The 23,505-nt window shown below is 53.7% G+C and overlaps 1 protein-coding gene across 6 annotated transcripts in view; it reads left to right on the forward strand.

Annotated features, from left to right (window-relative positions):
- Window positions 1–3,952: 3,952 nt before the first annotated feature.
- Window positions 3,953–23,505, forward strand: part of TEF (TEF transcription factor, PAR bZIP family member) — a gene marked incomplete at its 5' end in the record, with an annotated part of 28,213 nt that continues 8,660 nt past the window's right edge. Inside the window, 4 exons of one of the 6 annotated variants that reach the window (XM_081083816.1) lie at window positions 3,953–4,076; window positions 16,628–16,945; window positions 21,395–21,615; window positions 22,993–23,151. In XM_081083816.1, the coding sequence (XP_080939942.1) occupies window positions 3,974–4,076; window positions 16,628–16,945; window positions 21,395–21,615; window positions 22,993–23,151 (801 nt within the window). Of the gene's footprint in view, window positions 4,077–12,661; window positions 12,826–13,085; window positions 13,331–16,627; window positions 16,946–21,394; window positions 21,616–22,992; window positions 23,340–23,505 lie in introns of those variants that run through there. The other 5 variants (XM_081083817.1, XM_081083813.1, XM_081083815.1 and 2 more) reach the window with 5 other exon arrangements.

The following is a 23,505-nucleotide window of genomic DNA, read 5'->3' on the forward strand; positions in this document are numbered from 1 at the left end:
GCCTGGTGGGCGGGGCTGCACATGCTCATGGGCAAGCTCACCTGACAGCTTGAAACAACAGTACAACCCTAGCTGGTTTGGCCCAGTGGATAGAGCATTGGTCTGCGGACTGAACAGTCCTAGGTTCGATTCTGGTCATCAAGGACGCATGCCCGGGTTGCGGATTTGATCCCCAGTAGGGGGTGTGCAGGAGGCAGCCGATCAGTGATTCTCTCTCATCATTGATGTTTCTATCTTTCCCTCCCTTCCTCCCTGAAATCAATAAAAATATTTTTAAAAAATAAATAAACGACAGTACAGAGGTCCAAGACCTGGAACTTCTCCGAGAATAGCTAGCCATTTGGGCCTGGTGTACAGTAGGGGCTAAGATGCTTGAAAAATGACCAGAGGAAGAGCAGCAGCCAATCTGACTGACGACCTTCCGTGCACCAGGCTCTGTGGATGCAGCGGGTCTGTTCACAACAATCCTGCACGGTCAGCACAGGTTCCAGGACCTTCAGGAAGGAGGTGGCAAAAAGACCCAGAACCACTGGGAACTGGCCCATCAGCAGAGGTCCCTTCAGCTCCGACATCTGGGGTTCTCAGCATCCCTGGCCACGCCCAGACAAACCCAAGTGGCGTGACCAGGTACTGCTCCCAGAAGAAAAGTGCAGCCCCATCCTGGCCTACATCACGACCTCCCTTGAACTCAGGAAATCGAAGAGAGTAAAATAAGGAAGTGGACTAAGCTCTTAAATTCTCACAAATTCCCCTAAATTCTCCTCTGGTCCTTGTTTAGCTCGGGTTTGTAAGCATGAACTGAGCACCCACCCCATCTCAGATCCTGGGGATGCAGATTACTGAAGAATCATGGCTTTCCTAAATCCATCATCTGCTAGGGAGACAGACCTGCAGGGATGAATGTAGGATGATGTGACAGGCTCAGTTGTGGGACAGACACTCCAAGTGCTGGGGAAGACACCTCATCCAGGCTGAGGGGACCAGGGGGGCTTCCTGGAGGAGGTGACACTGGAATTGAGGCTTTAAAAAATTGTATCATTGTAATCAGTGTACACTTACTGTTCTGCATCTTTCTTTTTTTCTTTCAATTGTATTTCACATTTGCATCTCCATGCCCCAATGTAACCTAGATATTTATGTATGGTCAGTGGCTGGCACTTCAAGGTGCCAGAGCTGGCTTGAGCAGCTCCCAGTTATTGAATACAGGCTCATTTCTGGTCTTCAGTCCTGTGACGAGGGACTGTGGTGACCACTACTGCCACCAATGCAGGCTCCTCCTCCTCCCTGCCTTTGGGGAAACTGCCTTCGAGGAGAGATGACTGTCAGGGACTTGGGAGTGCAGATGAGAGCTCTGCCAGAAACTGCATCCACATATACCATGATGAGGGGAGCCATCTCAGCAAGACCTCTGAGCAAGGAAACCCAAGAAGTGCAGACAGCCCTGGCCAGTATGGCTCAGTGGATAGAGCGTCAACCTGCAGACTGAAAGGTCCTGGGTTTGATTCCAGTCAAGGGCACATGCTCAGGTTGCAGGCTCCATCCCCAGGAGGCAGCCGATCAATGATTCTCTCTCATCATTGATGTTTCTATCTCTCCCTCTCCCTTCCTATCTGAAATCAATAAGAATATATTTTTTTAAAAAGTTCAGACAATCCCAACACATCTGCCATGTGGCTCCTCTGAATGTCCCCAGGCTTGAATATGGCCTCCCTCTCCATACCTCTGCCCTCCCTAGCATCTTTTTTGTTGTTGTTGTTATTAATCTTTACCCGAGGATATTTTTCCATTGATTTTTAGAGAGAGTGGAAGGGAGAGGGAGAGACAGAGAAAGAGACAGTGATGTGATACAGACACATCAATTGGTTGCCTCCCGCACACACCCAACTGGGGCTGGGGATCAAACCTGCAACCAAGGAATGTGCCCTTGACTGGGAATTGAACCCAGGACCCTTCAGTCCGTGAGCCGACGCTCTATCCACGGAACCAAAAGGCTATGGCATCCCTCGCATCTTGATTCAGCAACCTGCTGATGTGGCCGGTGCGTGACCATAGGTGATACTGCTGGCTGGACACCCTGGGTGCAGAGTGGGGGTGCCAGGCGGACTGACTTGGTGGCATGGAAATTCCTTAAGGGAAGGGACTTGCCTGGCTGTGTTTGTTATTTGACTTTAACACAAGAGCGAGGCTGGGCCAGGGATGCAGTACGCACTTGTTCCTACATAGACGGGGTCTGCAGAGAGCTCGCAGGAACAGAGCTCCGAGAATGAAATGTCATGCAGCCGGTGGGTGGTTGGAGACATGTAGGGTACGTCCTATTGCCTCTGAAATCACGCTCCGTGGGCACCTACCCACTCCACTTTGTGGCAAGCCTGCCTTGCAGATGACAGGGTTCTTGGGCCAAGGAATGGTGACTGTACCAGCTCAGCCTCAGTCAGCCCCAGCCTGCAAGTCCAGGCAGCCTGCACACCAGGCCACCGCGTCCCCGCGTCCCCGCGTCCTCGCGTCCTTGCCCCGGGCTCACAGAGGCAAAGGGCACTAGAAGGCTAAACACAAAATTAAATGTGTTATGAGGAAGGGGAGTGGGGAGGAGGGACAGGGATAGGTATGACATGTTTCAAGGATACCTTTATCAAAAGTTTTGAGCTTTGAGCCCTATATTGTTTTATTAAATTTAAAAATTGACATTTATTTTCATTCATTTGGGAAAAGAACATGGTCTGGGGAGGGCTCTTAGGAAGGGAGGGAGGGTAATTAGAAGGTAAGATGAGGGCTGTTTGGAAGAGGCCAGAATAGGTTCCTGGAGTATGTTTGATTCTGTGCAAAATGGGATGTTGGAGAGCAGTGGAGGACTGCACAGAGATCAGCTACAGTAAAGAAGCAACTGCTTACTGCATCCGCCTGGAGCATCAGAGACAGAGCCCAGCCGAAGGTTACAGTGTCCAGTAGTTTTGGCCCGGAGAACCAGAATATCTGCACAGCTTGTTCAAGATCCCACATCAGTGTGTGGCATGATGGACAGCTGACAACCCCTACTCTGCTGTTGGTCTTCCGTGGACGGTGACATACAGAACCTTGGCTCCGACCACACAGGCCAGTACCCTGGTGAGAGGGCCAGGGAGAGGACTACAGCAAAGAGCCAATCGTCACCCAGGTTCCTAGGATGGGCTGGGAAGCAGAACAAGCCTGAGCCAGGTCTGGCAGAGCTGCCCCCTCCCAGCTGGCACCTGCCTCTTCCTCCTTCTCCGGAAGACCAAAGGGACCCCAGGCTGCAGGTTTGTCACTTTCCTTACGAGAACAGACTTCAGGCTCTGCAGATGGCAGAAAGCCCCAATGCCACATGCACACCCGTGCACCTAGTAGGGCACACGTGGGTCAGCTTCAAAACCCACAAACAACCCCGGGAGGCTTTCAACCGCGCAGGTGACTGCATGATGTGCCTTCACGTGCCTGTAAGCGCCAACACAGAGTTTATCCTTTGTGCTGAGCTGCCTGCAGTGCCGAGTCTCACGTCTCAGCTGAGCTGGTTTCCATGGCAGGCACTGCTATCCGCTGCACCAGGGCTCCTCTGTCCAGTGTGCCTGAATGTGCGGTGCACCTCGCTGTGGGCATGGAGCTGGCTTCCGGTTCTCACCTGGCAGGCCCTGGTCATGGCTCCCAGCCTGGGGGAGAACTTCCCTTAGCAAAGTTAGATAACAGCACGGTCTCCCTGTCAGAGGATTGGCGCAGTGGCTCCACGTGTTGCAGCTGGCACAAGGCCAGGCTGCCTTGCCAGGCAGCGGGAAGGGAAGGCCTGGCTGCAGCCAGGGCTGGCAGGTGGCCAATCTGGGGGGTGGATGGGCGGGCCAGGGTCCATGCTGCCCATTGGCTGCCTCCGGCTCCCGCCCCGCCCCCCTCCAGAGCCTGTGGCTCCCAGGCCAGCTTCTGCCTCTCCAGCTGCTTCTAAACTCCCAGAGCAAGCTCCTCCTGCCGGGCCATGTCGAGCTGCGACCGGATCGGGGTGGCCCCTGCCATGGACATGCCTGAGGTCCTCAAGTCCCTGCTGGAGCACTCTCTGCCTTGGCCAGAGAAGAGGGCAGGTAGGAACGGAGGTGGCCGGCATTGGCTGGCCGCCCAGGTGCCCAAGGGGTGGGGGGCAGCCACAGACACAGTGGCAGGACAGGCATCTCCAACCTAGCGAGGGTCCCCTGCAGGGGTCTATCGATCCTTGGTCCCTTCCTGAGCAGGAGGAAGGGCTGGGGTGCAGAGAGAGACATGGTGGGAGGGCCGCTGCAACTCGGGGACTGCCCCTCCGCCTGCTAGCCAGCGGAAGCCACCAGTGTGTGGCCACTGACAGGTGTGGGCTCACATGGGCCAAGAGCAGGACCAGAGGGCCCTGCTGAGAGAATGCACTGGATGCAATTGCCTATTAAGTTCCCTCCCTCTGCATGTCAGGGTGGCAGAGACTGGGGACTTGGGCAGCCTCCTGCCTGGAGGGCAGGCTTCTTCCCCGCGCCTGCTTCAGCTCCTGCTCGCTGGAGGGCTGCGCCCATGGATGGGAGGGAAGCTGTTATGTAACAGGACCACAGGCTCCGAGCCCGCGTTCCTAGGATACCACAGGCAAACACGGGACGAGGGAGCCGGCAGAGGAGGGCGTGGACGGAGGGGCAGAGCCGCAGCCAGCACCAGGTGTCCCCCAAGTCCTGCCTGAGAAACCCAAGGCCACGGCTAGCTTTGGGGGCCACCTGCTCAGGCGAATCCCCTGATAAATGTTTCTCCACTCTCTTCTGTTCTAAGCTGTGAGGGGCTCACACCCGGTCCCCATGCTCAAACTGCCCAGGCGCCTTTAAAGGAGCCCAGCTGTCTTCTGCTGCCTGAGTCTGACTTGGGGGCCCCAGGGGCCCCTCAGGCGACTGTGCTCAGGCCTCTTCCTCATCCTGCTGTGCTGGCAACTGATGTATCTCATCACCAGGTAGCCTGGATGTCCCCACGGGACGTCATCCCCAGGACTCCCAGCCCACTCCCAAACTCTGGAGCCTAAGGAAAGAGAGCGAAGCCCAGGCCCCCTCTCATCCCTCGGGGAGCGGGCTCAGGGAAAGGGGGCAGCAGGCTCTGCTCGGAGAACTGACTGAGGAAAGAAAGTGGGTCCCAGAGCTCAGGGCCGGGTCCCTGTGGGCTCTGCTCAGACCACACCTGTGGTTTCTGCTGGGGCGGTCTGGGCCACCCTTGGAGGCGGGCATCACAGGAGTTCCTGTGCCCTCCTCGCACTCAGGACCCCTGCTGCCCACCAGGAGAAGCGCATCTCCTCAGGACACCCTCAACTCATGGCGGATGAGTCACAGCTGACTTTTTCTTGCCACCTCTGAACGGCCGTGTGGGTAGGTGAAGCTGAAGGCCTTCCAGAAGCTAGAGGTGGGGCTCTAGCTTCTGGGTCCAGGCACCCAGGGAAGGTGGGGGTCCAGGATGGCTCAGTGCATGCACAGGGAGCGGCTTGCAGGGACAGCTCCCAGCGGGGCAGGGAAGGGTTCTGGGGGCAACTCAGGGTGCTGCTCCTCCTCCGATGAGGATAGCAAGGCCTTTGAAGGGTGGCAGCAGCTGCTGGTCGCTGGTTCCCAGCTGGTCCGCAGGGCCCTGTGACAGCCGGAAAATCCCCATCACTCACTATGGATGAGCAAAGTCGGGGCCCAGCGCTGCGAGGACTTGCCAAAGGTCTGGGCCAGAGCTTTGCCAAGCGTTGGCAAGCCCTGGCTGAGGATCAGTTGTCTGCATAAGCTGGGTGGGTCAAGGCGTGTGGACCAGTGTCTCAGGCCACCTCCTGTCACTTCCCCATGTGCTGTCTCACGGAGGGTCAGAAGCATGAGGCCCCGTGGGACTGACAGATGCCAAGGGGTAGATAAAATGAGGGGTCAGTGCGCCCACAAAGACCTCACTCACACTATTGCCCCAACCTGGAATCACCACTTCCAAAGCTCCCAGACTCTCCAAATCTTTTATAAAAACAAATCTACCTGAAAGGCCGTATCCCTGGGTAAAAAGAGAGTGCACACGCTGCACAGCGCTGGAGTTCCTAGCTGTCAAGGAGCTTGTGCTCTAAGTTGTTGATGAAGCACTTCTGTCCCTGGGTCCCCGACTCCGGCTGGGACCTCAGTCGGAGGAAGGCAGCCGAGGTGCCAGGTGCCCCGGAAACAGCTGCCCTCAGGATCACTTGCCCTTGGCCGTGACGGATAAGGGCAGGTTTCTCGTGGGGGACTGAGACCCGTGTACAATCTCCTCGCTTTCTCCAGCCCGCTGCCTGCTTCCGCACACGTGCAGGCCACGTGCAGAGCAGAGCTTGGGCCCAGCGTGAAGGAATTTCAGAGGAAGGCGAGTGGCGTGGGAGAAATGCCAGGTGTGCTCTCACGAGACTGCTCTCCCACAGCCTCCCGCTTTCTAGTTCGAAGACGCTCCCTGAGAGCGGCCTTGGGGCTTCTCCCTGTCCCGTGCCTCCCACCCCATCCTGCACACAGGCCCCACCCCTTTCTTGTCCCTCGGGAAGCAGCTTTTGTCCAGCAGAGCTGGCCGGGCTCCAGCCGCCCTTGGCTCCAGGTTTCAATGGCCACCTGGCCACCCCACACTCTGGGCCACCAGTTTGACCAACTTTCCTGTGGGCAGAGAAATCCACGTCCGGCAAAAGGGTGGTCTGTACCCCAAGCCCCGACTCAACTTCCCCTCTGTCTCTGAGCTCTTCCTGTTTCCAGGCTTTTGTCCCAGCCTGCTCACTCGCGCTTTCCTTCCTCTGCTTCTCTAAACCATGCTGTCAGCTCTCCACGCCCCTCCCTTACCTCACCCTATAGGGCCTTGGCTGTGCTCAGAGGCGGGTTCCCCATCTTCCCGCCAGCTTGGGTCACTCGGGCCTTCCAAGGAGCCATGTAGCCTGAAACGCACCCACAGGTTGAACAAGGCCTCCACTCTGAGCTGGCCAGGCAGCGTCCCCACCTCAGGGAGCTCCTACTGGAATCACTAGTGGGCCACCCAGTAGGGTGTCCTAGACACCCCCCCCCCATCCCCAATCTGTAAAAATGGGGAAAAGAATAGCGGCTGCACTGGCTTGTTGCCGGGTCACATGTTATCCCATGTGAAAGTGTTTGCCAACTGTGAAGTCCACGCTGTCTTCTCTGTGAAGGCAAAGAGCAGCCTGGCCTGGCACTATGCTCCTTCCACCAACATCACATCCGCCACCTGACCCTCATGTCCTTCCTACCCTCCTTCCTGTGAATAGTCTCCCTTAAAGCAACTGAATGTTGCAAGTTTGTGCTGTCTCCTTGGAAACGTGTGCTGAGGCTCTTGGGGACATGGTGCCATCAGCCCTGCTGGACTGGCCAGGGAAACAGCTGAATGATAACAGGCGGGAAGCCAGGGGGACTGCCTGGGACAGAGGCAGCGGTGCAGAGGGGGAGCCTGGGTCTCTTCCTCTTGGAGGACTGAGCTAAATGGCCCAAGAGTGTGGACTCCCTGCAGCCGGGCTGTCCTGAGGTGAGGCCCGTGTAAGGCCCATGTGGGCGCCCCCACGCCCAGCCTGGGGTAACCAGGCAAAGCCAAGAGATCGTGAAGTTTTCTTCCAGGGAAGAGGAGGTGGAGGAAGCCTTATGAGCTGGAAGCCTTAGCTCCTTAATCCTTACTACTACCTTTTAATGCCGAGGAAATGCACTCCGAGGTTGGCCAGCCTCTCTCCTTGCTCCAGCCTTAGGGACCCAACTGCCTTCTCTGCCTGCCCCCCGTCACTAACGTGAGAAACTCAATCTCACCAGGGCCAGGAACTGACAGCAGTGTCCAGGAGCCCCCCTGCCATATGGCTTTGCATCTTGACGGGGCTTGACCCAAGGCCAGGCTGCTCAAGGAATGCATCCCGAATCCTGGGTGTTCCTGGGTGTTGGGCTAAGTGCTCTGACATCACCACTTGTGAAATGGCTTGGCAAGGGAGGTGTCACGATCAGTTCTACAGATGGGGAGACTGAGGCTCAGAGATGGGAAGGCCATGGCTGTAAGGGGTTCCAACCCACCTCCGCCTGCTTCCAGGCTCGGCCCTCCCACAGGACCCCAGGGTCTCTGAAGCCGAGACTCAGGGCAGCACCTCCTGGGCCCTCCTTTGCTTTCTCATCATTTGCTTGTCCAACATTAGCTACCCTGGTGGCATGGAGTGAGAGAGACATGCAAGGCCCCACTCGCCTGGCAGCTGCACTCCCTGGGAAAGGACAGTCAGCAATCAGGAGTCAGGGCCGTCTCCGAGGGGGGTCACATGGTCACATTTAAACCAAGGCCTGGACAGTGAGGAAGAGCCAGCTGCGCCAAGAGCTTTCAGGCTGAGGGAATGGCACCTGCAAAGGCCCTTTCCTGGGGCAGGAAAGACACGTGTCTGAGCAATAAAAGGCCACTGTGGCTGCAGGAGGTGAGCAAGGGGGGGGAGAAGGAAGAGGTGAGGCTGGAGGGACCTGGAACAGGGAGAGCCTGCAGGGCCCTAAAGGTCATAAAGGTAGTGAGGCTGTCATCTCCCTGTCTGCAAGGCCCCACCCACCCACCCACCATTCTCAGGGAAGTGGCAGGTGGTGGAGAGTGAGGTAGTCCCCGAACAATTCAAGACGGGATTATACCAAGAGTTAACTTCAATTGAGCATTTGCTATGCAGTGTGCCTGAATCGCCTCCTTTACTTCTGACACTCAGGCACAGAGAGGTTAAGTAACTTGCCTGAGGTCACACAGTTAGGAAGTAGTCAAACCAGGAATCAGACCCTCATGGCCCGACTCGGGAGCCCGCACCCTGCCACTGCACCCCAACACAGCTTGTACAGGAGAATCCCTGGCCATCGGGCAGTGGCTGTTGGGATGGCAGAGACTGGAGCTGAGGGCTTCGCTCTGCAAACGGCCCTCTTGGGGCAGCTCTTCCTCTGTCACCCATCTGAATCCTGGGAGTGGGCAAAATGCAAGCCAAACAGGCATTAGTGCTCTTGAGAGTCCTGGAGAGACGGACAAGAGTTAGTGAAGGGCCTTCGCCCACCACTTCTGCCCTAGGACACACTGCGACCAGGCACAAACCACAGCCACGGGTCTGTGGGCTCAAAGCAGGCAGCTGCTGGTTAGGCTAGTGCTGGGGGCTTGCCATGTCATTCCAAGTTCGACTGTGAAGCCCAGTGACTGTTATTTAATGTTAATAACGTTCCAGATGTATCGGACTTGGCTCTGAAAGGTTTTGTTAACCAGCACCAACAACGAACGAGCCAGCAAATACTGACTGAGTTACTACCCGGAACAGAGCTTCGTACGCTCCTGCATTTGGTATTGGCAAAGCGCACCGACAACTGGGCTTTGTTAGAGCTCAACCGGAGCCTTACTTTTGCCCTGTCCTTCCACACACAAGACTTCTATCACATATTTCATTAAGTCGAAAGATGGAATGGTCCTGTCCTACTAGACACTGAATACGGGGCGAAAGAGGTAATTTTGGGGCTCCCATGCTGGAGTTTTAGCTCCTCTAAACTCTGAGTTTAAATGATAATACTCCAAACTGGGGTAATGGCTTGATGAAAGGCACCTGTTCTGCATCTGCTCAATTGAATTGAATTAAGTTTTAAACTTGGGTTGGTTAGCAGGTTCCTGGAACATGAAAGAGTAGAATTTAAAGCCAGCCCAGCTCAAGGACGCTCCAGCATAGACTCTGGCGGCCACCCTCAACCACACAGCCTCGTCCCCACACCCCAAATAACTCTCCTCCAGGCCCCACACAGCTGAGTGGAAGCAGGGGGGCGGAAGCACCCCCTCTCCATGCCACACTGTTCCAGCCGAGCGCTTGTCTGTCATTGCTTCTCACACGTAATCCTCACAGCCACTCCGTGGGGAGGCACACCCATCTCCGTCTCCAAGAGAAAGCACCTCAGGCTGAGGCAGAAGTCACTTGCCCAGGCCACATGGCTGGTCAGCATCCGAGGGGAGATTTTATTTTCTTAATATTATTATTTTTTAAATATAATTTTTTTATTTCAGAGAGAAAGGGAGAGGGGGAGAGAGAGAAACACCTATGATGAGAGACAATCATTGATCGGCTGCCTCCTACACGCCCCCTACTGGGGATCAAGCCCGAAACCCGGGCACGTGCCCTTGACGGGAATGGAGCCTGGGACCCTGCAGTGGGCAGGTCGACACTCTACCCACTGAGCCACACCGGCTAGGGCCCAGGGGAGATTTTACCTCGGTCGGCCTCCCGAGCCCACAGAGCTGCCCCCGGGACCACGCTCTCACGCTTTCCTCAGTAAGTGGCTGCACGGAAAGCCTGTGACTAAAGAACCCCGAGGAACCTTTGGAGCCTTAACCACGTAATCACATGTTCTTTTTACAGAGTTGATTTCTTTGGAAGGGCTCACAAACGCGGTGGGAATTAGCTAATTACGTCTCACCACATTTATTTCTCCCCGGAGAGAAGGGCCAGGCTGCACTTCGCTGACAGGAACAGGAGGCGGGGGGGGGGGGGGGGGGGGGGGGGGGGGGGGGGCGGCTGTGGCTCTTGCGGGGTCAGCTGCAGAACGAAGCCTCGAACAGAGTGGCTCCCGCCTCCAGGTCGGTGCTGCTGGCGGCTGCCAGCCCGCAGTGTAGCCAACCCCCAGCTTGCAAGCAGGCACGAGAGAGAACATGTCTGCGGTGTTCCTGCGTGCTGGTGACACACCACTTACCCTGTGGTTATCCAGGGGAAAACCCTCTCTGGGCAGTGTCGGGACACGCACAGAGAACCACACCAAAAAAACCAACTTTTGCAGCCTTGGCCTGCCTGCGGGCCTCGCTTCTCACCAGTGCCTCCCACAGACAGCTGGGCTTGGTCGGTTGCTCCAGGCTGGATGAGGAGTGGAGTAGGCATTCTCCCCTTTGGGTAATTGCCGCTTTAACAACATCTAAATCTTTATCCTTAACACATCCCACTCCTGCTGTAAACCAATGCTGTAACTTTCCACTGTTATCCTATAAAACCTCCCCAAGACCTTGAGAATTATTTGGCCCCTTCAACCATGGCACATCAGCCATGAAAAGACACATTTGACTCTAGCCCAGGAAAGTCTCTTTTCCACCAAAGTAACTATTTAAAAAAAAAAAAAGCAGCTTCATATATAGTTTTAATCACTCTCCCTTAGATACTCCTTTAAAATTTCTTCCTGAAAACCTCTAGGTCAGCTTCACCTAAAGATCTCTTAGCCACGTGCAGAACCCCCACTCACCCTGCACCCCCACAGATGTCGTGTTTCCGCTAAAACGGGAGGGACACGGCCCGGGCCGGCCGCCAGGATAATGGACACGCCAGGCGGTGGATTCGTACCCGTTCGCTTCCTTTCTTTTTAGTTTGATAAAAACTATGGGAACTCCCATTTGTTGCAGGTTTCCAACTGTGCATTTTACATACACGGCCTCCGGACGGCCCACAAGGTGGGTCCATTTGGCTTGTAAGGGAAGCAGCGACGGGCTGAGGTCATCCGGTCAGACAGGGAGTCTCCCGGGTCCCGGAGTCAGACCCCGTCGCCCGCCCCGACCGCCCCCCTCCGGCCGGTGCGGGGCCCGGCCGCGCGCCCATCGCACCAGCGGGACGGCGCCCAGCGAGCGGGCAGTTGCGGCCACGCCCCGGCCCGCGAACCCCGGCTCCGTCCGCCCGCCCCCGGCGCCCCGCCTCGGCAGCTGCGGGATAAACAAGCCGAAGTCCGGGCCTCCGGGAGCGGGGCAGGCGGAGGCTTGCGTGGTCTGGGTTCGAGGCGGAGTAGGGTCTGGGCCCTAACGAGGGACAAGGTCTGGGCGCGGCTTGGGAGCCGCTTCCGGCGCCGGCTCCACCGCTGGGTGCCCCGCAGCGTTTCCTTCCCCGAGGGACCCCCCCTCCCCCCGGCGTGTTTGCATTTAATGGCGGCGGCTTTCCCACAGGCGTGTCTTCGGTTTCTTGTCCACACGGTAAGGGTGGGGAGGTCCCGGCGAGGAACAGACTTCACAGCGGATCTAGTCCAACCCCCGGAACGAGGAAGCGGGCTCCTCGAGGGAAGCAACTGGACTTTCCCAAGGTCACACCCAGCACAGAGCTGGGGGGGCGGGGAGACGGTACCCCAGCCCTTGGCTCCGAGCGGGGCCCGTCTCTCCACCTGACCTCACCCCACTCCGCCCCGCCCCGGCCTCAGGAATGCTCCCGCCACGCTAGTGTTTATCTGGCCGCCACGCCCGCAGAAACCGGGATCCGTGAGGAACCCGACACCCCCTTCAGCGGCGGCCAAGCCAGCTCCTGCTCGGGCCACCCCTCGGGGAAGGGCAGGTCGCCGTCCGCCGCCCTGCCCTCAGCCAACCCCTGGGTCGCGGGGGAGGAGGGGTGCGAGCTCGACTCCATGTCCCAGCCCCACGACCCCGGGCAGCACCCGGTACAAAAAGCCCGCCAGCCCCGCCCCGCCCCACCCCTCCCCTCCCCTCCCCTCCCCTCCCCGCAGCAGGCCGCACGTGCTGCGCCTCGTGCACGGACTCGGGCCCCGCCCCCGCCCTCCATTGGCTGCTCCTCGATTTCCTCCTCTCTCCTCCTCCCCATGCGACGGGACTCGGCTGGGGCTCCACGTGACCTGCGGAGGCCGGGCCTTGCGGCCCGAACAGGCTCTGTGATAGGTTCCCCCGGCCGCTCCCAGCCCCGCCTCCCTCCAGTGCCGAGTCCCGAAGGTGGCGAGATTGGGATGAGAAGGAAAAGAGAGCGGTCACGATGGTCTGGGAGGAGAGTGGGGGTTACGAAGAGGAAGGCGAAGGCGAAACCTCTGGTAGAAGGGAAGGAGCTGCCGCCGAAGAAGGCCTGCGGCACAGACTCCAGCCGGCGCCAATCAGGTGACCCGGGAGGGCGGGGCGGGGCCTCTGGCGTTGCTCCTCACCTGGCCCCGCACGTGTCTCACTTACCCCGTCAGCCTAACCAATCGCGGCCCAGAAGGCTGCTCCCGCCCTCCTCGCTGGGTGGGCCAATCCAAGGCCACGATCTGGGGACGCTGGCCTGGCCTCATGAATAATGAATATCCCAGAGCTATCCACTGGCGGGCTAGGGATGGAGGGAGGCGGGGGAGCTGTGGGGCGCCTGCGCAGTAGCTGCCCGAGTCGGCAGCTGCGGCGGGTCGCACGGCTCCGGCCTTTCTCGGGGGGCGGGCGGGGGAGGCGAGGCGCGCGAGCGGAGCGCGGAGCACGATGTCCGACACGGGCGGCGGAAAGAAGCCGCCTGTGGAGCCGCAGGCGGGGCCAGGCCCAGGGCCGGGGCGCGCAGCTGGGGAAAAGGGCCTGCCGGGCTCCTTCCCGCTGGTCCTGAGGAAGCTGATGGAGAACCCCCCGCGCGAGGCGCGCCTCGGTGAGGGCGGGGGTCCGCGCGTGCCCGGGGGCGGGGTCTGGCGGGGGCGGGGCCTGGGGAGGGCGGGGCCGGGGAGGGCGGAGGGCCGGGCGCAGTGGTCCCGCTGCGGGGCTCGGGGCCCAGGATGACGGAGGCCCTGGTGGGTGAGGCGGGAAGGATGGGAGCTGGTCGCGGGGCGTTGAGAGCGGTTGGGCCGGACGGGCGTTGGCGGAAAAAGGGTCCGGGAGGAGCAGAGGGGTCGTGGCGAGGAGGTTCTTGGGGGCGCCCTGCGCGCGCGCGAGCTGCCGGGTTCCGAGCAGGCCGAAGCGGGTCGCAGCAGCCCCTTGGGCGACGCTCCAGGGCGCCTTCCCGGGGACCGCTTCCTCGGGACCCCGTGGGACGCTTGTTCAGAATGCCGGCTCCTGGGCGCCGCCCACCGCCCCGCACCTGCAGCTCCGGGGCCAGGCGCCTGCACCTCCAGGAGCCCCCCACCTCCGTGTTCCCAAGTCCACTGAAGTTTGAGGAGCGCCGATTTCCCCGGCAGGTGGTCCTCAGCAGATGGCTTTGCCCCCTCCCGGGAGGAGCACCCGTCTTCCCCCCACCCCTAGGCGCACCCTGGAGGTTTTCTGGAGTGTGTCTCAGGGTTGCTGCTGGGGTGGGGGAGGGTGTCAGGAGAAGGGGTGCCCAGGCACCTTCTGGGGGGGCGAGGCAGGTGAGGGAGGGAGGGAGGTCAGAGTAAGGCCCTTCACCTGGTTTCGGGGGATCGGCCCTGGACCGGGGGCCACAGTGGCGGCGCTGAGCTTCATCCCCTTCCCTAGGCCACACGGGTCCCTGGGGCCCGCGTGGAGAGCAGGTTTGGCCTTGTTTTTCTGGCCTGGGAACCGGAGGCTCGGGGAGCAGCAGAGCACCGCCTCTTGTGGTCTGAGGTGCACAGAGGTCCGCCTTCCATCTGAGACCTTTGAATTCCCAAGACCGTCAGTGTGCTTTAGGGATTTGAGAGGGAACAGGCCTTCTGTGGATTACCTGTCTTGGGGAATTAATTTTCTCTTTTTAAATGCCACCTCTTCCTTTCCCCGGTGTGTTCTGAGGCTTCCATTCCTGTGGCTTGTCTCCATTGGGTTATAAATAGCTTCAGCATATCAGGTGAGACCAGGATTCTCCTCCGGCTTCGGGGACTTCGTGTGCACAGACCCTTTTGTTTTTAAGGCAGTGCTTTGTTCCAGTTCTGGGGCTGAGACAAGCTGCTGAGACAGGTGTACAGATCTGTCAGGTTCTTGTTCAAGATTGCCAAATAAGAGCCGTCCATAACAATAATTCTTGGACGGAATTCCTGTTTTATTTACTCTTCCACTGCAGTCCTGTAGCGTGTTATCCCCACTTCCCAGATAAGGGAAGTTGAAGCTCAGAGAGGAAGGGGTGCTTCTTCAAGGTCACATAGCCAGGCCTTGTAACTCTCAGTCTGGTGCTTTTTACTGTATCACTGGCAAGCAGTAATGCCAATCCCTGTGACCTGAGTGATGGGCCTGATTTTTTTTAAAGTATATTTTGATATTTTACAGAGAGGAAGGGAGAGGGATAGAGAGTTAGAAACATCGATCAGCTGCCTCCTGCACACCCCCTACTGGGGATGTGCCCGCAACCAAGGTACATGCCCTTGACCGAAATCGAACCCAGGACCCTCCAGTCCGCAGGCCGACACTCTCTCCACTAAACCAAACAGGTTAGGGCGGGCCTAATTCTTTATCATCTCCTCCAGTTAAAACAACATTTTTAAAAATACTGATTTAAAATATCCTTAATTGCTTAGGCCAGGCAAAATCTGGAACTTACTGTTATTTGTCCTTCAGTGTGGCTGTTTTTCTGTCTCCTTCCTTCTCCTGTCTCCTTTGATCCCCATGACCCTACCCAATATGGATCTGAACAGAATGTAGGTCAGGATCTCCGGGAGCAGAGCAGCGAGGCCATCTGGCCCACCCAGCCCACCAAAGCTTGGCTTTCTTACTTCCCATTTGGTTTTCAACCAAAGCCTGGTACAGAAAACAGTTGCAAGAATTCAGGTTAATTTGTCTTAGAAGCCATTACCAAATTCTGTTTGTCAAAACCTCCACCTTCTTAACCCACTGGTGTGTCCATTTTTATTGGACCAATAGGCTTCTTTTTGGCCGGCTAAGGTCTGGGAGTCCATGCATGACTGGTTATTTCCACCATAATTATATTTGATTTCTCTTTTTCACTTCAGAATCCAGAGTTCAAAGTTGTCTCCCTCAATTTGAAAACCCAGTATGAACTTGTCATGATTTTATCTCCCACTTCCCCGATTATCCTCCCTGTCACTTTGATTTCCTTTCAACCGTGTCACATTTCTCTCTTGTCTTTTTTTCCTAATTTGCTCTTTCTTTAATATCCACACAGGTAACTTTTTGACTGAGACAATTGAGGTGAGATCCAGTCCCTGCTAATTTATTAGTTTTGCTTTGAATGGGAGCAAGCTTTCTTCTTCAGTTCTCCCTCCTCCTTCCCAGAAAACTTGCCTTCAGTCTTCTCTGCTTATTCAAGAATAAACTTCTCTTGAAATTGTTGCTCTGAAAAGGTCCTGAAAAGACAGCTCCAGCATTCTTCATTCAGTATGCAAATTTTCCCATAGCCCACGGTCAGCCTGCTCCTGTGTTGGACCTGAAATGTAGAAATGAATCAGACACAGAATCAGTGAGTTCACTGTAGTTCATTTGCCAGGAACTATATAAGACACTTGCATATGTTATCTCTAGTCTACACACCAAAGCTTTATTTTTATATACAATGGGTGACACTGAGGTTGGGAGAGGTTAAATACAAAGCTAAATTAACACACCACAGCAACTGGTTGGCAGAAGTGGTATTCGAGCCCTGGGCTGAGTTGCTGTGGAGAAGCATATCTGGTAGGAACAAGACAGGAGAAAACACCAGTTCTTGGCCTGAGGAATCACCCTTTCCTACCACAGGGATAAGATATCAGGAAGACTCAGAAATTCCATTTCCTCCCTGTAGCCTCTCTTTTCCAAATGCTAATTCCACAGCCCATTCTGAACCACATTAAGCCTTAGAACTTGTGCGAGCGTTCTGGAAAGCCCAAGCATGGATAAGGACATGCTGCCATCTCTAAAGGAGACCAGTGGGCCTGGGTCACATCAGGTTATAATGAGAACACAGTGGGCTCTTGAAATGCATGGGAAGGATCAGGACGCGAGAGCTGGGCCAGCCCTGTGAGGCCCACTGCTCCCCTCTTGGGGTTGAATTACCCTCTTGTGTGGTGTCTCATCACAGATTTTGTGTCTGCAGATAAGGAAAAGGGGAAGGAAAAGCTGGAGGAAGACGAGGCCGCAGCAGCCAGCACCATGGCCGTTTCAGCCTCTCTCATGCCACCTATCTGGGACAAGACCATCCCATATGATGGCGAGTCCTTCCATCTGGAGTACATGGACCTGGACGAGTTCCTGCTGGAGAATGGCATCCCTGCCAGCCCCACCCACCTGGCCCAGAACCTGCTGCTGCCTGTGGCTGAGCTAGAAGGAAAGGAATCGGCCAGCTCTTCCACAGCATCTCCACCATCCTCTTCCAACGCCATCTTTCAGCCCTCTGAAACTGTGTCCAGCACAGGTTGGTGACGAGCCTTTGGGCAGGGCCACCTGTCCTATCTAAGGAAGTCCATTTCCCACTGAAGGCTTCTTGTGTCTACACACGCAGTGAGCCCCTTCTCTCAGGGAGGTCCTGGTGGGCCTGCAGTGTGGAGAAACCCTCTGCTCCCCACCCTTCAGCACGGTCCCCAAGACTAAGGAAAAAATAGCAGTCACATCCGTTTTGTCGGAGCCTTTCTGTTGGTTGGTGTGCTGCAAATGGTCAGGACAGTAGAGCAAGATCTTCCGGTCTGAGGTTCTGCAGGGTAGAAATCCCATTCTGCATTTTATCAGCACAGCTCTTTACCCCCCACTCTCCACTCATGCACTTTGCCACAGATTATTGGGAAGCTTGAGTAATAATAATAATAATAATAATACCAGCTAACATTTATTTAGCACTTACTCTGTGCCAGGCATTAGTATGTAATCCTCACAACAACCTTATCAAATTGGTAGTATTATCTGTGTGTTATAGGTGAGAAACTGAGAAGTTAAGTAACTTGCCCAAGGTCACACAGCTGGTAGGTAGTAGAGGCAGCACTTGAACCCAGGATGTCTGACTCCATAGCCAAGTACTGCTTAGGAACAGGCACGAAGAAGGAAGGCATCATCTTCAGGACTTCTCCTTAGTCGTCTTGTCCTTTTTCTGTTTTACCTCTGGGGGTTGGTTAGTTGGTTATTTGGTTATTTGGTTTTCATACCCTTGGACATGAACCCTCCAGAGGACCAATGACCCCTGTTTCAGGAGTCTCTGCAAAGCTTTCTTTAGGCTCAGTTAGAGGCATGCAGGCTGATGGCTCCTGGAAGGACCCCAGGCGCTGGTGTGGAACCCAGGGAACCCACACCCAAAGAATTCTCATGCTCTGTTTTCTTAATTTTTTATTTTATTTTAATCATCACTGAGGATATGTTTTTATTGATTTTTTAGAGAAAGAGGAGGGGGGCGGGGGAGAAACATTGATGTCAGAGAGAAACATTGATTGGTTGCCTTCCGTACACGCCCTGATCAGGAATTGAACCCGAAACCTTTTGGTGTACAGGACAACGCTCCAGCCAACTGAGTAGTGTTCATGCTCTGTTTTGTTTTGTTTTAATTTTACTTTTTATTATGGACAAATTTTCAAATACAAAAGTAAAAAACTAATGAACATCCATGTAACCATTCAGCTTCCATAATTCTTAATTTATAACCTATCTTGTTTTCTGTAACCTCTTCCATTCCCCTCACTTAATTATTTACAGTCAAATCCTACATATTATTTCAGCCATAAATATTTCAGTAAGTATATAAAATACAAAGGTTCTTTTTAAAAAGTAACAAAAACACCAATTTTACATCTGAATTGGACAATAAACTCATCAGCATTCAAATTTTGAAAAAGTTGTCTCATAAATGCTATTGTTTTGCAGTTTGTTTGAATCAGGATCCAAACAAGACCCACATATTCCATTTAGTTATGCCTCTTAAATCTCTAGTAATTTATAGGGTCCCCTCTCTCTCCTTTTTATTTTTCCTTTGCAATTTGTTGAAGAAATGGAATCATTTATCCTGTAGAGTTTATCACATGCTGTTTTTTTCTGACTATATCCCCGTGGTCCCATTTATCATGCTCCTCTACACCTTGATTTTCCTCTTGTAAACGGGTTAGAAGCTTCAGCTGATTCCAGCCAAATTCTTGTTGAAGGCAGATCATTTTTGTGCTGGTTGGGTTGTCCTAGAGCAGTGATGGAGAACGTTTTGAGCTCGGCATATCAGCATTTTGAAAAACCCTAACTTAACTCTGGTGCCATGTCACATATAGAAATTTTCTGATGTTTGCAACCATAGTAAAACAAAGACTTATATTTTTTATATTTATTTTATATATTTAAATGCCATTTAACAAAGACAAATCAACCAAAAAAATGAGTTCACAGGTGACACGCGTGTCATAGGTTCGCCATCACTGTCTTAGAGAGCTGGTTTCATGTGTGGGTAGGGAGCAAAGTTGAAAATGAGCCCCCATCTTGTACCTTGGACCACCTATGTAACATTTTCCTTTGATTTTGTTTTTAAGTAAATATTCTTAAATATTGTTACGGCCAAAGGTGAGCCTTGGGGGTGCGGGTGTGTGTGTGAAAGGACTGAGAAAAGACAGACGAGAATGGAAGCTGGGTCTCGGTGGGATGCTGCTCCCTGATGCAGAGACAGCGCCAGCGCCCACAAGCCGTGTCTTTATTTTATAGCAGATGCCACGAGGCAAAGTAGGGACATGATCAAGTTGTTTACAACATTCTCGTGAGTTTCAACCCTACTCAACTACATGCACCTGAGCTCTATCACAAGGCACATGGAGCTACATGTTGGGACCATAGGTTCAAGCTTACAACTATAGTTGTTGGCTATAATTGTGCTGGGACTTGCACATGGCAATGAGAGGACCCTGTCCTTTCATTAGTCCGAGGCTTGAACCTGGCCAAAACACTGTAGCCGCACCCCGCAAAATATGGTGCACAAAAGTCCCCACATCATAAGTATACACCTCAATGAGTCTTCACAAAGTGAACCCACCCATGTGACTCCCACCCAAATCAGGAAATAGAATATTATTGGTGTTCCCAAAGTGCCTTGTGACCCCACTCCGTCATTACTCCCCAGAGGTGACCACTATCTTTATTTCCATCACCAAAGATTCCTTTTCCTTGTAACTGAACATTCTATAAATGTAATTGTATATTATGTCCTCTTTTTTGTTTTTAACTATTATATGTTAGTTACTTTTATACTTGCTTACATTGATAGCTTTCTGTAGCTAGCTTTATAGCTACAGACGTAAATTATGTGGGCACCAAATCTCCTTACACTAACAACATAGATTTACAGAACATGCTTATGGAATACTCCTGTAACAGAGAAAAACCAACTTCATTTATGAGAACCGTTCATGTTGTTGCCTATAGCATAGTTTGTTCATTTTCATTGCCAAATGGTGTTCCGTTGTCTGACTATACCACAGGTTTCCATTCTACAGCGATGGACCTTTTGGTTTGGGGCTATGCATAGCAATGCCATGAACATTTGTATACATATCATTTGGTAAATATATGTGTACATTCGAATAGTCATTTACCTAGGAGTAGAATGGCTGTGTCATTGGACATATGCATATATTCAGCTTTTATAGATACTACCAAGTACTGTACAATGTTGTTGTAGCCATTGATAACTCCCACCAGTGGGGTATGGGTGTTCTAGGTGTCAGCCTATGGTACCTTGAAGAAGAAGGCAAAAGGTCTGTGTCTTTTTTAGTTTTATTTTTTTAATATGTTTTTATTGATTTCAGAGACGGCGAGAGAGATAGACACATCAATGATGAGAGAAAATCATTGATCGGCTGCCTCCCGCATACATCCCACGGGGGATCGAGCCCACAACCCGGGCATGTGCCCTGACCAGGATTCGAACCATGATCTCCTGGTGCATAGGTCGATGCTCAACCACTTACCCACACCGGCTGGGCAACCTTTGAATTCTGAAAGTGCCTTAAATCCAATGTCCACTATAAAGTGGCAGTCAGGTAGGACAGAGGAGAATGATTCGGAATCAGCCAGAATCAGACTCAAATTTTAGTTCAGTCTCCTACCTTCTATGCGACCCTGGGAAACCCATGTCCTTTCTCTGAGCCTTAGTTTCCTCATCTGTAAAATAAGGTTAATACCCATCTTGCTTTCAGAGTTGTCATAAGACTAAATGAGCACTGCGACTGATAGGTCTCTAGGGAGTCCATTGTGGAAGCCGTTTCATTATTCAGCCTGTCCCCAACCCATATGGTTCACGGAGGTTCAGCTGTTTCTCATTACTTCAGAGCTTGAAACCACAGGAAGTTAAGGAGGGTAATGATTTCATGTTTTGCTTAATATTTCGGGGGGGGGGGGGGGCGGGGCTGAAAACCCTGTCTTTTTCAAGGGCCTCTGTTTCCTTTTGAATATTTTATTCCTAAAGGAAGTATTAAATATATATTTTTAAAAAAAGAAAAAAAAATGAAAAGCCAAAACTGGTTTGGCTCAGTGGATGGAGCATCTGCCTGCAGACTGAAGGGTCCCGGGTTCGATTCCGGTCAAGGGCATGTACCTGGGTTGCGGGCACATCCCCAGTAGGAGATGTGCTGGAGGCAGCTGATCGATGTTTCTCTCTCATCGATGTTTCTAACTCTCTATCTCTCTCCGTTCCTCTCTGTAAAAAATCAATAAAAATATATATTTAAAAAAAGGAAGTATTTATTTTTTCTATGTTTGTGTTGATCTGAATCACATAGCCAGTCTAGCTTGGGGATTGGTCCCTCCAAGTAGCAGTGGCTGTGCAACATGGAGCTTCACGCAGGTATCTGGGTGTGACATAGGTCTTTGCTGTCCAGTGGCTGCTTCAGGACCACCTGCCTCTGTCTTTCAGAATCCTCCCTGGAAAAGGAAAGGGAGACACCCAGTCCCATTGACCCCAGCTGTGTGGAGGTGGATGTGAACTTCAATCCTGACCCTGCCGACTTAGTCCTCTCCAGTGTGCCAGGCGGGGAGCTCTTCAACCCTCGGAAGCATAAGTTTGCAGAGGAGGACCTGAAGCCCCAGCCTATGATCAAAAAGGCCAAGAAGGTCTTTGTGCCCGATGAGCAGAAGGTAATCTGGTGTCTGTATAAGGGAAGGTACAGCATTGGTTCAAGAGCCGAGGGCTGCGCTTCCTCACATTTGATTTTTATCTGGAGGTTCCTCCTTCCTATGGACACCATTTAGAAAGGCATGAGTTCAGAGCATAGGGCCATACCCTTCCTGCAGCAGCTGGTAGAAAGAAAGGGAGTCGAGTCGCATTTGGCCCCAGCGTGACTCCCTGTGGCTTCTCTGTTTCCTGACTGGCTGCTGGCTGTGTTGTTCTTGCTTCTCTGGCTGTAGCCCAGCCTTCGGGGGAGAGCTCACTCGGCCACAGGAACTGGGCTGAACAAGCCCTCGCTTTGAAGGACAAAAGACAGTTGTATGTTACCACCCCAGGGAGAAGCAAACAGCTTTCAAGATGATGGTTTTATAGGAGTTGGGGTGGGCAGGGAGAGGAGCATTCTGTAGTTTTTCCATCCTCTCCTATGGAAAACTCACAGGAAGGGCTTTTCATCCAAGTTTTGGAGTTAGGCAGAGCTGGGTCCAGACCCCACTGTGCCACCTAGAACTACCTGGGCCTCAGGTTCCTCATTTGTAAAATGGGAACAACTGTACCTGCCTCTCAGGAGGTTACTGAGGCTTTCATCATAATGATGATGAAAATGTAAACCTTTCTGTGATCCTTACTGTGAGAAGCACTTTGCACACATTAACTCATTTAATCCTCATACAACTCTATGAGGTAGTTATTGTTACCCCCATTGTAAAGATGAGGAACCTGAGACATGGAGAGGATAAGGAACTCACATGGTTCCACTGCTGGTAAGGGACAGAGCCAAGACTTGAACTCAGGAGACTGGACCTTAGCCATAACCAAAATGACTGGGCGGCAAGGTGTAGATCAGGGGTCCTCAAACTACGGTCCTCAGGCCACATGCAAATACAAATATTGTATTTGTTCCCGTTTTGTTTTTTTACTTCAAAAAAAGATATGTGCAGTGTGCATAGGAATCTGTTCATAGTTTTTTTTTAAACTATAGTCCGGCCCTCCCAACGGTCTGAGGGACAGTGAACTGGCCCCTGTTTAAAAAGTTTGAGGGCCCCTGGTGTAGATAGTGCTTTATGTTGGAGCAGCACAGAGCAGGCTCCCAGTAAGTGGAGGCCCCTTCCCTCCACTGCTTCCTCCCAGATGGCTGTTTCTCATCCTGGCAAAGGGGAGGGCCCCTGGCTGTCCTTGGCACATGCATCTTCTTCCCTGGGTCCCGCTTCCGTTCTGACTGCACCAGATGAGTGATAAGAGGAATCTGGGGTATGGCTTGCTGGTAGGAGGAGAGAGGCTCTCGAACCAATGCTGTACTTTCCCCTTGTGGGGAAAGAGGAAAGACTAACAGAGGAACTTCCCCACAGGATGAAAAGTACTGGACAAGACGCAAGAAGAACAATGTGGCTGCCAAACGGTCCCGGGACGCACGGCGCCTGAAGGAGAACCAGATCACCATCCGGGCGGCCTTTCTGGAGAAGGAGAACACGGCCCTGCGGACGGAGGTGGCTGAGCTACGCAAGGAGGTGGGCAAGTGCAAGACCATCGTGTCCAAGTATGAGACCAAGTATGGGCCCTTGTAACTCATGCCTCGCCCAGGCCGCGCTGCCTACACCCAGCCTCTGCCTGAGGGCTCCCTGAAACCCCACACACATGTGGAGACTTAGGACTTCTCGAGGGCCAATGGCGGCGCACCTGCTCCAGGAGTGGTCACGTTCGAGCTTCATTATCACATGGTCAGCGCACGTGGCAACTTCCCTAGGGGGCCAGCCTCCTCACTGGTGAAGCCGCGAGGGAATCGACGTAGACGGGTGCATCAGCCTTAGTTTCTATTCTTGGATGTCCCAATTGAATCAGAAGGGGGCCTCTGGAGGACAGCT

This window comes from Myotis nattereri, assembly GCF_964212035.1.
Source record: "Myotis nattereri genome assembly, chromosome: 2".
In the NCBI taxonomy this organism is placed as follows: Eukaryota; Metazoa; Chordata; class Mammalia; order Chiroptera; family Vespertilionidae; genus Myotis; species Myotis nattereri.